The 14,105-nt window shown below is 38.8% G+C and overlaps 1 protein-coding gene and 1 non-coding gene across 3 annotated transcripts; both read right to left on the bottom strand.

Moving 5' to 3' along the window:
* Positions 1–1,768: 1,768 nt before the first annotated feature.
* Positions 1,769–14,040, bottom strand: LOC138005708 (fibronectin type 3 and ankyrin repeat domains protein 1-like). 2 transcript variants are annotated; one of them, XM_068851903.1, is made up of 8 exons: positions 13,911–14,040; positions 12,846–12,890; positions 10,790–10,983; positions 9,285–9,472; positions 8,998–9,060; positions 7,565–7,672; positions 7,062–7,229; positions 1,769–2,471 (listed from the first exon to the last, which is right to left on the bottom strand). In XM_068851903.1, the coding sequence occupies exons 3-8, from the start codon at positions 10,981–10,983 to the stop codon at positions 2,080–2,082; spliced, it is 1,113 nt and encodes a 370-aa protein (XP_068708004.1). In that variant the 5' UTR covers positions 12,846–12,890; positions 13,911–14,040; the 3' UTR covers positions 1,769–2,079. The 2 variants fall into 2 exon arrangements, with proteins under 2 accessions (XP_068708004.1, XP_068707996.1); XM_068851895.1 differs by lacking the exon at positions 12,846–12,890 and adding an exon at positions 12,933–13,018 and having other exon boundaries at positions 1,939–2,471; positions 13,911–14,010.
* Trnas-gga (transfer RNA serine (anticodon GGA)) lies at positions 12,042–12,114 on the bottom strand. Its single transcript has one exon. It is a non-coding gene; the product is annotated as a tRNA-Ser (tRNA).
* Positions 14,041–14,105: the final 65 nt, after the last annotated feature.

Raw genomic sequence — 14,105 nt, 5'->3', positions numbered from 1 at the left:
GCGAAGTAATGCTCAAATGGTAATGTAAACTGCATGCACGCATAAGAATGGAACATATTCATTTAGAACTCTTTCTGGAAAAACCTGTTCAGACACAATCCGAATGGCATAAATGTATACAAGTTTTAAGTCCCTCGAGACATGGAAATAAAATTTTACCTTGGAAACCTAGTTCTGTCTCGCAGATCATTAAAAACGCTGATATTACAGATATTTGGCATTGCCTCTACGGAAATATCCTGCGTCGCAGACGTAATCTAACGCCGGTTGGCGGTTAGTAAGGTCTGCGAAGAAGCACCGAGATCCTTGTTCTGGACCTCCAACGGACTTTCCTTTCAACCTGATTGGCTATTACCAGTCTTATCGAACAATTGTTTTTCTTAACAGACCAATCATGGCACGTACTCAAATCGTGGTACACTGCTGGGGGCCCAGGACAAGGATTTCGCTAATGGACATGATCAGAGGTTTGGTTTCGTCTGTGGTGCAGGCTACTACGGCAAACGCCAGCGTGACATTTACGTATTTGTCAAAAGTCAAAGAAAGGTGTTTGATTTTGGCTCATCTTTTCATGCTTTTACGACAAGCAACATCCCACCGTCCGCCCTTTCATGTAAACTGAACGCAATGCTAAATCTCTCTAATATGAAAGAAAATATACTGAAACTTTAACGCAAGTACAAGAGAACATCGTACAGCTTAAGGCGGCTTTTAGAATGCCGAAAGCAACGTCACGATTGGTGATTGGCTTACAAAAGTCTCATGCCATAATCTTAGCCAATCGGAGGCAAAAGCAAACAAATGATGATTTGCTCCAAGCATTTTCCCGCGTTTAGCGACGGCTGCACGTAATTCCTTTGCTTTGCTTTATGGTTAAGCTCATTTAGAGCGCGTTCGATTGACGCTATTCCTGAATAAGAATACGTGGAGTGATGATTAAAACGGTATGTTTGGCGCGTTTCGAAGCAGCAAGGGATAATAAAAATATGTTTAAAATAGCATTTTAGCATATGTCGGACAATTTTAATATGAATCTCCGTAAAAACGAATGGATTTCTAACTTATATTCCATGTATTCCTATTCCGGAATACGGCCAATCAAACTCACCCTTAATCTTTTGCGTCCGTTGTGATTGGACAGAGAACCGCTCTGACTAATTTAGTTTGGCCAATCACGATAGCAACAGAAAAAATTCGATTGGAAATCGAAGTAATGACGCGTAAATGTGTGCTAGCCCGCGCTAGCAGGGGAAGTTTATGAAATGAATACTATTTTTAATAGTTAAGTTTAAAAATTTTGAGCATGCGATTCAGATTGCACAAGGGAAGAAAGATGGGACATTTTCTCGTTTGGTTTAAAATTGCTGTACACACGACAGCTTTCATGGAATAGTGTTTCCCCAAACTGTTTACATGGTGCTAAGATCTTTAATCTCCGCTTTTGAGGATCCTGTCGCTAAGATCGTAATACAAAGGTCAAATGCAATGTCATCCACGTAACCTGAATGCAAAAAAAGTATTGCACTTGAATGATGCATCTTTCACGTTCGTCTTTGAGCTAGGACCTTTCTCCCATTGTGCAAACCAGGAGCATCTCACGTTGCACGAGGGCTTAAGATTTCTTAAATGAAGAATCACCTCAAAGATTCGCAACCGGGAAAAACTTTGAGCCTAAGGGTTGTTTTTCAATTTGTGGCGCTCAAAGAGGTCTGCTGGTATTTACCGAAAGCAAATAGGTCGCCTGTAACTTTGTGGAATTTAATCTTAAACTGAAATGACGATTTTATTCCCTAATATTGGTGGGAGCTTGAAGACTTAGATCACTCGACAAAAGAAATCAAATGTTCTAACTGGAAAAAATTTTTTCTTCAAACAGCAATTATCCATTACAAGCAGATTAGAAATGCTCCTCCAACGCGCAAAGTTGAACCTCTCCCTTAACCTACCATCAGGCGTTTCTTTTTTCTTGCTTGCTCGTTTGGCAAGAGAGGGAAACTCTCTCCTCTCCCGTAAAGGGCCTAAACACACAAACGGAGAGGGATATGATTGCCGGAACCGATTAGAATTTTTGTAAAGGTGTCAGTTGCTGTCAGTTTCAAATGTCACCGAGTTCACAACTACTGACATCCGTTCGCGAGTTGCTCGTCTCTCCTTGGCCTCTGCTAATTTTTGTTCATGGTCTGCTTTCCTGTGAGCTTCTACATGCTCTTGAAGAAACTGAATGACCCGTTCACGTTCGAATGATTTTGCAAAGTCCAGCGCTGTCTTGCCGTGCTCTGATTTCAACATTACGGAGACGCCTTTCTTGACCAAAAGTTTGACAAGAGCCTCATTGCCATTCAAAGCAGCATTCATTAGAGTAGTTTTTCCATCTTTATCCATCGTGTGCACATTTGCTCCATGGTGAATAAGAACTTTTGCTACATTTACGTTACCACTTACGGCAGCAACTCTCATGAGTGGGGTCCAACCTACAGAAAAGAATAATTAGTATTTACGGTGTTTAACTGAAGATATTAGGGACTTTAAGATCTATGGCCGCGAGCTCGACGTAAAAGTCACCTCAAAATATAACTTTGCAGTATCGCAAGTCTTTCGCGATTATTCCATGTCGTTCACGTCGCACATTGTGGACGAAGTATCCTTATAAAAATAAAACGGTACGAGCGGTTTCAGAGTAAATGAAAGGATTACATTTGTAAGCTCGAGTTGGTGATTTCACGTCATTAGGGAGCTAAAGCAACGGCAGCGGCGACGGCAACGAGAACGTCACAAATTTGCTTATTTAACGTCCGGTAGTACGTGCAACATTTTCCTTCAACTTGTCTCGCAACACTGTTGCAGTGAAAGTTGAAACCCTTTGTTGCGCGTATTACCACGTGCGTGACCAACTTGTCTCGCAGCAAATAAAATGTTGCAAATTTCCCGAATCCTGCACGCATGATTGGTCCGTCGAGTGTAAACAAAGATGGCGGCTGCTCAACTCTTTCTTTGTTGGAAGAGAGCGCTTGCCGCTCTCTCTTTGGGCCTTTTGCTCAGTGAAGACGAAGAAAGGCCTCGAAAACGAAATCGAAAAGTTTACATGCGACAATGGATTTCCATACGAGGTGTCCCAAACACTACGATAGCCCGGCGATAAGTTGAATTTTTTGTGACAGTTCCTCCAAGCCTTTTCCTTTTTTCCTTTTGCTGCTTGTTTTTTGAAGGGACATACGAGGTGTCCCAAAGACTACAATAGGTCATTGTATAGGGCAAATTTCTGACTTTCCGAGAGTTTCTGGTCAACTTCAAGCTCGTCTTCTCCGTCCGCCATTTTTTTTAATTTGCCGGGAAGCCGCGCTTCGATGACAGCCAATCACAAGCGTTGAATTCAAACTTTTTGCGAGGCAAGTTGAGGCTTCAGTTGTAACACGAGCAACAAACTAAAATTTGTTGCAGAAAGTGGAATTCGAGTCTACTTTTCGCAACACGACGCCTCAACTTGCAACATTATAATTTTCTGCGAGACAAATTGGTCACGCGCGCAGTGATACAAGTAACAAAGGGTTCCAACTTGCAATGCAACAATGTTGAGAGAAAAGTTGAAGGAAAATGTTGCCCGTATTACCGGACCTTTAGAGGATAGAAAAATGGCCTTGCACGCCCTGCACGTGCGTTTTTCACTTTCGTCCATTTCCTTGCCGTCTTCTGCAAAACGGCAACGTGAAATAGCCAAGTTTGAAGTTTTATGAAGAACGTCAGAACTCGAGGACAAATTTTCATTTTCTCCCCTAAATTAAGCGCCGTTCCGACCAGTGTCATTTTTGAGGAGCTACCACACCCTTGTCATATTAAAAAGGTTGAAATGGTCACGAAGTGATTACAGTAACGTGAATTTATATTTTGAGATGAAGTTCTCGTTGCCTTCGCCGTCGTCGTTGCTTAACGCGATTCCCTAGAAATAGAACTTGTCATAGATTTCCGATGAAACTACGCACACTGTTGTCATGTCATGATAAAAATGAAATTAAAAGAAGGGAGGTCACCGTGCTCGTTTCCATGGTACGACGCTGGCGAATACGCCTATTTGAGCTACTTTGACAATTGCCGCGCACCCCGAATGTTGGACAAATTTTTAGCTCGGTTTTATAAATAGGGACTTCACGATTTACGACGCGGTCGTCAACGAGAACGCCTCGAAACAACAATATCATTGGTTAAAAGAGGAAAAGTAATCGTGCTGCACGCGTGGCACGCATTTTAGCACAAATTCGTGCGGTACTCTGTTCAACAACTATGTGAAATCACCAAATTTCAGGTTTTGACGATAACGCGAGCATTCAAATGTGAATCTTTCATTGTCTAGTTTTACTCCCAAACCGCTCGTGCCAATTTATTTTTAGGACACTTCACCCACATTGTACGACGCGAACGAGATGACCTAACGGCGAGAAACTTACTTACTTATATTTTGAGGTGACGTTTTCGTCAACGTCGCCGTCATAGATCGTAAAGTCCCTAATGTAATCCATGGCAGAGCGTTGGGTCATTCTATGGTTAATTCAAGTACCTTCCTGAAAAATGTATTTGAATGCCTTTGTAAGTACTTTACCTTCCAAAGTAGATTTAACTTTAGTGTGGGCTGTTCAACTAGTAATGGTTCCTTCCGTACAATTTTATGAAATTGTCAAAAAAACTGGCCATAGATTTTGGCTGATATTTTTAATACTTCATGAAAACACCGTTGTCAGCAAATATATGAAATTAAAAAATGGGGGTCACCGTAATCGTTCAGAAGAAAACAGCCATTCCTTGACGGATTAAGCTAGGCGTCAATGAAAATTCGCCATTTTATCAATGTGCCTGCGCTTCAGCGCGCGGCAATAACGCAAGAAATTATGCACAATAGAGTGGCGAAATACACCTTTTTCCCAAAAAAAAATAGCCCTTGATGCCTCGAACTGGCGAAATGGCGGCCATTTTGGAAAAAAATGTATGCACAACCAGGGATCACCTTAAGGTAATTCCCTTGTAATTGTTCTACTATCAAACTTTTTTGGAAACTAGGCATAATTAACATTCTTGATATGAACATTAAAAAAGTGCAATAAAAAAAATGGGATCACCGTACTTGTTTACGCGTCAGCAGGCTTGTAAAATGGGTTATTTTTCACTGGTAGCGCGTTAAAAATTCGAATCACCATCATACATAATTAAGTCTTGGTTACTTGAAAGATACAAAATTATATTTTGAAAATAAAGCTTCTTTTAGTCACACAAGCAGTACTGCTTCGTTTATGCCGTTTTTGATTGCCTGGTTGTGGGAATAGTGCACTTTTTGGGACAGTTCCGTGGTTAGCTTGAAGTCCTCGCCTTGGCCAAAATACACCCAGTACGGAACTGTTTTCCAAAAAAATTCATGTTCTACTATCAATTTTCTTTTCTTCTTCAAATATTTTCTTTATTAGACTGTTCTTAGCAAATACCTGAAAAATAAATCGGGGGTCACCGTGCTCGTTTGAGAGAAAAGGAGCATTTATTTCGCTATTGGGCTTAGTTTGAGGGAAATCTCTTACGTTTTGTACGCGCACGTGCTCATGTGCGCGCGATATTGACGCGAAAATCGTGCGCAGTAGTGAGGCGCAATGCAATACTAATACCGGGTTGCTGTGAAGAGTACCGCTAAATATATGTGCTAAAATGCGTACCGCACGTGCAGCACGATTCTTTTTCTTTTTTTAACCAATCATATTGTTGTTTTGTGGCGTTCTCATTGACGAGCGCGCACTTTATATAGAAATACATTGATATTTGAACTGACTGTTCATAACCGTACTGCGATGAATTGAAATAATGGAAATAATTACAACAAAATAAGGTAAAACGACTTGAAAAATTGTTGACAACGGCATGCCTTTTAGCACAATATTTTTGGGCCGTACACTGCACAATAAAGACGTGAATCACCAAATTTGAGGTTTTAATGAAACTTGAGCGTACAAATGCAAACTTTCCGTTCCATATTTTACCCTGAAACCGCTCGTACCAAATCATTTTTAGCAGGATACTTCGCCCACATTGTGCGATGTGAACGAGATGGAATAACGCTAGGGAGCTTAAGCCGGCGCGTTTTCAGTTGAGACGCGGAAGGCAACCGGAAGTGAGCTGTTTTGTCTTTTAACTTGTCTTCATACAACCACATTAATATTGCTAAGTATCTCTTCTTCATTAGAGATGATTAGTATAACAACCTGGGAAACACCTCTGTCCTGGCACGCGAAATGTTGGTTTTTGAGGCGAGGGGAAACCGGAGTACCCGGAGAAAACCTCTCGGTGCAGAGTAGAGAACCAACAAACTCAACCCACATAAGACGCGACTGGGAATATACCATATTGGTATTCTCAGTATTGGACTGGAACTAGCTTGCGATGGAGGCTAATGCGGGGGAATTTGCATTTGAAAGGTTCCCCCACATTAGCCTCCATTGCAAGCTAGTTCCAGTCCAATACTGAGAATACCAATATGGACCTGCACCCCTCACAAACTGTGTGACCGTTGACATATTTTGAACTTAGAGGAAATGTATGGGAATGTGGAAGGGCCTCATATTATCGTAATAACTTCTGATGAATATGTTGTTTTTTTACCTGAAATGAAGTGTACCGCCGTTCTTGTGGCTGAAAGCAGCGAATTTTAGCAATTTAAGAGGTACAGCATCGGACATTCACTTGAGCGTACAACCTCTTAAATCGTTAAAATTTGCCAAGAATGACAGTACACACCATTTCAGGCAAAACCGCGTTAATTTTGATGTTCAATAATGTTCAGGATTTATTACAATAATATGAGGCTTTTCTACATAATCCTATAAATTCAAAATACCGTAAAGAGCACATAGTTTGTGTGCACTCCCTGTGCTATAAGTACATGTACGGGTGTTTTCTGATAAAACCAAAGGCAGAGATAGATAACTAGGGCAAAGTGAAGATAAAAGAAAACCATTAAGAAGAACTACGTTCTTTATTTTGAGTCTAAGGTAACACAAACATGCAACAATTTAAGTTTTTTACTTTGCTCTTACCTGAAGTTTCATCTTTGGTATCCACAACGCACCCGTTCTGAAGCATCCAACGGATCATGTCCAAACTAGCACCATCCACTGCCCAGTGAAGTGCAGTTGAGCCTGTACGATCAACTAAATCCCACTTGGCATCATGTTGCCTTAACAGCTGTGCTACCTCCAAGTTACCTGTAGAGTAAACAAAGCTATTGAAAACTCTTCAAAATCAAAAGTTAGGCATTGTAGCCTGATATGGTAAAAATTTGCCCCAGACACCCCTAGATACACCAAGAATTGGGTCGTGTCGTACCTCGTTGAACAGGCTTCAGGATTGGCCAAAAGAACAATAGAACCAACAAAGATAACAATGGATTTAGCAGAAAACAATAGGAAGTACGACACTATACAGGCAATGAAATATGGTGTTCAACAAGAGGTACGACCCTACCCCAAAAACTGAAAGTGATTTCACGTTACCACACAGATATCTAGGGTGGTACAATACCGGCTAAACCTCTCAATACCTGAGAAACATGCCATCATGAGAGCCGTTTTTCCACTCGTGCTCTGAAAGTTGACATCTGCAGAACTCTCCAGCAAGACTCTTGCTACCTCAGGATAACCTCTCTGTGCTATTGGTAGAACACAAAGTAGGGCATTGATTTGAATTTTAACCAACTTGCTAATAATCTCAAAATCCGATTGGCTAATTTCCCAACGTCAATAAGAGTCTAGACAAATAATTGTCTAGACAATACTGCTTGCATCAATTTGTCACACAATGTAATAGCCAATCAGGAACACTCATTTTGGGAAATAAACCAATCATATTGCGAGAAAGTTATGGACAACGCTTGCTCTTTCTTTGCGTCATGATTTTTGTCACGCTTTGAAATAAACACCTCCTCTGGTGTTGAATATTGTGGTAAAAAACAAATTGAAAGAGGGTCAGCGTTGTCTGTACTCTTATCGACAATGATATTCAACATCACAGTGGTCAAAATGTTGTGGACTCACTCGACGCACAACATTTTGATCACTGTGATGACGAATATCGTTGTCGATAAGAATACAGACAACGCTGAACCTATTTCAATTTGTTAAGTAGAATGATCATTACAGTTTAAGTTTATGGAAGCAGCTTTAGCAGTTGCACAAAAAAATTTCAGGTTTCGAAACCAATGACTGTGATTTGGCAGACACAGAGCTCTACCCTCTAGGTGAACACGCTAAAATCTGAGGGTTAGTTGCTGATGTGTAATCATGATGAGACAACCCTGTGATAGATGAATATTATGATTGAAATAAAGAATAATAATAACAATAAATATACTGAAAAAAAATAAAATTTGAAATGCTGACATAATACTAGCAACTACTAATGATTAGTTTAATATTATCAATAATAATGATAATTATTGTTAACTTATTATTAATATAACTATTATTTATCATAATAATAATAATAATAATAATAATAATAGTTCTTCTTCTTCTTCTTCTTCTTATTCTTATTCTTATTCTTATTCTTATTCTTATTATTATATCAAAGAATTAACCCTAAAAAAGTTGAATACCAGTATAAATATAAATCACGGAAGAGTAAGGTACATGAACTCCACATCAACTCTTTCTAGCATCAAACTCTTGCAGGAAATCAATAACTTCGCAAATAGTCACAAATTATTTTTTTCTTGAAAAAAACAACATCAATCTATACCCTGACCACTGACATACACTTCTTCATGAACCTTCTGCTTCGTTAAATATGCAACAGATAAAGCTTAAATCTTTATGAAAGCTTGTTTTCTTTTTTGAAAATGTAAAATAAGGAAAATAAATAAAATAATATTAAAATTTTGTGTACTTACATTGCTACCTGGTTAAATATACCAGTAAGTTGTTCTTTACCTAATAATGTATTCCTTTAAAAAGCTGTTTACAATATTTGAAGTACCTGTAATCATAAGGGGAGACAAACCAAACTTATCTGGTGAGTCCACAGCCTGCCAACTCAAACCTTTAAATGAAACAACATTGAATTTTAAAAGGTAAATCCAGATGCCATGATCTTAATTAAAGGTTCAGACAAACACCTAATTTTCATGATTTTATACTAATTTCTTGCACCCAAAGAAACAAGAGCTGGCTCAAATAAAATGAGCTTACGCTTCTGATAAAAATGCACACATGCCACATGGTTTTGATCTTTGTACTCGATACAGAAATACACTCTTTACTCACCAGGAAGAATATTTCGCACTGTTTCTACATCTCCTTTTGTGACAGCCCTCTGCAAATCTTCACTAGTCATGGGTTTCTTTGTTGTAGACACAGTTATAACAGCACTCCAAGCGCTTGACCCTAAATCATTCACACATTTCACTCTGTACCTGTATTGTGTGCGTGCCTCAAGGCCATTGAAAACATTCCTAACAATTACAATGAGAGAGCAATGAGAACATTGTTGTGGTTCAAGTTTTTCAAACCAGTTCAATTTTGATTTTTTGTCTAATATTCATTATTATAATCTGAAACAAAGGAAAAGCAAAATTTTGAACCACAAGAAAAAAACTCTGCAGGTTTTAACCACATACTGTTAATGGACATTTTACTTGTAAAATAGAGTTTACTCAACTACTTGGAGCACTTTTACATCTGCTTATCAACCCAACAAGAGACCACATGGTTCTCATCTAATAGAACAGTTCGTTGCAATGACCTTGATAAAAACTCTTTCATTTAATCAATGCAATCTGCATACCTCGATGGACATGTCTTTGTTTATACAGAATACACGCCAGCATTGTTGCAAGTTTGCAATTTACATCATGCTATGCTCTCATCAGATTGACGACATTGAATGCTCAATTGTTGCCACTTATCACACATGCTACTGTCTCTCTTTGTACGGGATATTATTTAGTTTCTCCCACCCTTTCCCTGCCCTGTTTTTCAATAAAGCTGGCCTACAGGACGGTATGGGTGCACACCTGCCACTTTGCATTCCACGAAGCAGAATGGGTGGGGTTTGCACCCCTTTATTGCTCAGGGCGTGTCGCTGCCACCCTCATTAGTTGCATCACCGGGATGTTGCTGCCATCCCCATACAGTCACTCACAGGGTGTATTGTTGCCACCCTTCCTTGTGCTAGGTGCACCCAATACCTGTAGTCCCAATATTTTACTACCAAAGACTGTGTAGTCCTTTGTACCACTTTGAAATTATGAATTAGAAAGCGACAAAGTTGTTAATGAAGAAGTACTGTGTGACAGGGCTTCTATATGGGAACACTGGACATTCTAACTGTTTAACAAATACAGATTCCATTACAAGCCTTAGGGCAGCACACGTTTGGTGTCATCTATTGAAGAATGCGAGTGTCAGTTCCACTAGATTTGAAAGCACAGCCACAAGCTGAGTACCTTGACCAGGCTTAATAATAACTGAGTCAATAGGACCTGGTTGTTCAAAAGCAGTCTAACGCTAATCTCAGATTAAAAATTAACCAAGGAGTTCATTTGTCTACTCCCAAATGTTCTTCAAAGCTGATATTTGGAAAAACAATTACATTTAGAGGAAGTCAATCTTAAAAAACAAAAATAATCAAAAGAAACTTTCACCCAAAAGTTGAAAAAATAAAACCAAAGTGTTTGCTAACCCTGGGCTGAGTTTCAAACAACTTGGCCCTGGTTGACTGCAACGTAATCCAACCTCAACATAAATAAAAGTCAAGACAGCCATCTTACATCATACTGTATCCTGAATAAACATTGCCAAATCCCTTAGAGCGTGGACCCAATTCTTCCTCCTGGACACAATAATGCAGTCTACTGTCACCACGTCCTTCCTCCAAGGCCTCAGGAGGTCTCCAGTACAGTTCAATACTGTTGTGTGTCACCTTTCCAACAACTGGAGGGTTAGGACGAGGCGGCACAGACATCTGTAAACATCACAAAAATGCTTGTTACAGGGTTTGAGCAAGGATTTGATCACTAGGGGACAGTTTGTCCCCTTTGCTAAAATTGTGGGGGACATTTTCATTTTTAGGGGGACGTCAATTTTTTTCCGTTTTCTTACGTTCAAACAAAGAAAAGGGCCCGACAACAAAAACATATTTTATTACCTGTTACTTGTAATTAAAAAATTAATGCAAACAAGAAAGTTAAGAAAATGGTGTCAATGGCTTGCGATTGACCATTGTTCTCTGAAAACATGACGCTGTGATGGTGTTGCTGAGTGTATCCCCCATAGTTTCCTAATTAACAGCATCCACGTGTTCTTTACAGTCGTTGCGTCTTAGGAGAGTTGAGGTTCTAAAATTTGTACACCTTTTTCCGATCCAAAGAGGTTTGTTTTCTTAGAATTCCGACAAAAATTGCAGAACATCGCCTCCTTTTCATATTTTTTGTTTGTTGTTAAAACACTGTTCTTCTGTATTTTTTTCTCTGATCAATCTGGTTTCAATTTGAGGTGAAAAAGCTATCTACTGTACGAATACGTTTTCGTCGTGTTATTTTTAATTAATTTGCAGATGCATGTGTGCATCACGCTTGGTTGAACATCAGTAGAGTGACTGAAAAGTGACTTTTAAATGAACGTAGAATGCACGATAAAATTCCTTCCACAGTCTGTTTCACCTTGTAATTTTTGTACTAAACTGTGTCTCTTCTTGTGTGCTTCTTTCTGAGTTTTCCCCCAGATTTTGAAGGGGACAAATTGTCCCCTTGGCAGTTTTTTAAAAGGACAATAATTTGAATATCAGTGCGGGATTGGCGCAATGGCGCGGCCTGGCTCAAACCCTGTTGTTATCTTGTATTGATCATCAGAGCCTTATTCTGAAAGTTATATCAATAATCCTTGGAAAATATGTCTTTAATTAATACTTAACTTAAGATCACTATTTTGAAGTACATGAATTTGTATCAAGTGAAGCTATGATCTTCGCAGATATGAACGCAATTTTTACAATTTATTGCGTAGAGAAGTCTGAAAAATTCAGAACTTCAACGGGGTTTGAACCCGTGACCTCGCAATTCCGGTGCGACGCTCTAACCAACTGAGCTATGAAGCCACTGACGTTGGAAGCTGGTCATTTGTGGGTTCTAATGGTCCCGTGGGGAATGAATCAATGATGAAATGGTATATGAAATGAATCATATATGAACTGCTGATATGAAATCAAGTGAAGCTATGATCTTCGCAGTTCATAACTGCGAAGATCACAGGTAAACATGCATTTTCCCGAGATAAATAAAAGCTTTAATTTGGAAAAGAATGCCATACATTGCTAAAGTTGTAATTTAACATTTTTACAAATATTGTTGATAAATTATCTTTGAAAAATGCATGGTTGCCCCCAATTTTCTTTTTGGATTTCAGTAACACTTGTTAAGATCTGCTTTTCCGGTGGTGCAGGGATGGCGCAGTGGTGAGAGCACTCACCTCCCACCAATGTGGCCCGGATTCGATTCCCAGACTCGGCGTCATAAATTATGTGGGTTGAGTTTGTTGGTTCTCTACTCTGCACTGAGAGGTTTTTCCCTGGGTACTCTGGTTTTCCCCTCTCCTCAAAGACCAACATTTGATTTGATTTGCATTAACTTGTTAATTTCAATTTACAGTGTTCCCAATCAGTGCTCTACAGCGATAGAAGATTAGATACTTAAATAATGTTCCTTTCCCGCACAAAAATACCTTTGGATAATAGTACGCCTCATCCTTAATTAATAAAACACTTTCAACAACAAGCAGATTTTTGTTGATAAATGAGAACCAGATAATGACTACTAGTTTGGTGCTCACGTCTCAATAGGCTGTTGTGCTGTCCTGGATCTTGTTCAACACCATCTAAAAAATATGGAAACATTAAATTTCTGATCTCTCACTCACCTTTAACATTCTTTCAAAAACTGCTCTCAGAAGAAAAGTAACTGTTTTTTAAAACAGGTAAATAACCAGGTTGATATCCAAGTTTTCTTTCAAAAGACATGAAAAAAATTGAGCTGTGTATTAACTGTAACATATTATTGTGTTAAAAAAAAAACAATAATATTATTTTGTCTCGCGGGCATGATTACTGAATTCTGCCCTTTGTTGTACCATAGATCGCATCATAATTCATAATCTTCTGAGATTTTCATCTTTCTAATGTCATTATCAATGAACTTACAACTATTATTGCATGATTAAGTTTATAAACAATGCTTTATTTTGGCGAAGAAACATTCTGTTCGAGATAAAGGCAACAGAATCTAATCGTGAAAATTTAATGATTTTTACGCACTGTTACAATGTAATTTTTTTCTGGAACAATCAATGAAAAACGAAAACAAAACATCACCATGTGTTTTGTTGAATGTTTAAATCATTTAAATCCTTTGAGTCACCACATAAATAAACATAAGCTTAACATTTAACGATAAGAATTAACTGCTTATAATTCAAAGGGTAAATCAGGAAAATTAAAGGAAATCATCGACAAGTTCGGCAGTCAATCCTTGAAAAAACCTTAAAGATCACAATTACCCAAGGGTAACTAAGGTTGGGTTTTCTTGTGACCTTGATAAACGAAGTATCAATGACTCAGGAGAGGGAGAGATCACGTAGTTGCAGCTCTTAGTTGCAAAATAAAAACAGCATAGGGGTTTTTGTTTTTGTAAGCGCCTACGATTTTCAATCTTAAAACTCTGGGCCGAGAAACCTTCAACTCTGGGAAACACACAAAAGATCAAAGATTATTAACATGAGTAAAGTGCCTGCGGTGGGAAAAACAAAGAAAGCAGTTTTCATTTATACGTAATTAACGTGAAGACAAATCTCATTATCAATTCGTGCAGATTGCTCTAGTATTGACAAAATTCAACTTACTTTATTGATAGAACACATTCTCCTTTTCCCAGAATCTTCTTTCCAACAATAGATGCAAGCCTAGGGAAGGTGAATTCACAAGTCGATTTCAATTTTTTTCTTCATTCAAAGTGCCTCGTCTTACAAGTGCACCCAGGGTACCCACCCTACGCGCCAGCTAGTGTCTCTTTGTTTACACTAGTGTTAAACTCGTAT

The sequence above is a fragment of the Montipora foliosa genome, chromosome 1, assembly GCF_036669935.1.
Source record: "Montipora foliosa isolate CH-2021 chromosome 1, ASM3666993v2, whole genome shotgun sequence".
NCBI lineage: Eukaryota > Metazoa > Cnidaria > Anthozoa > Scleractinia > Acroporidae > Montipora > Montipora foliosa.
Note: the sequence above shows the minus strand (reverse complement) of the source record. Positions and strands in the feature narration are given on the sequence as shown.

Bases quoted from the DNA above. Each gene is read 5' to 3' on its own strand.
- LOC138005708 (XM_068851895.1), bottom strand. The intron at 9,473-10,789 runs GTAAGATGGCTG...TGTAATTGTTAG, and splicing joins TATTCAGGATACAGTATGAT to GAATGTTTTCAATGGCCTTG. The intron at 2,472-7,061 runs GTAAGAGCAAAG...TCTTTTCTGTAG, and splicing joins TACCAAAGATGAAACTTCAG to GTTGGACCCCACTCATGAGA.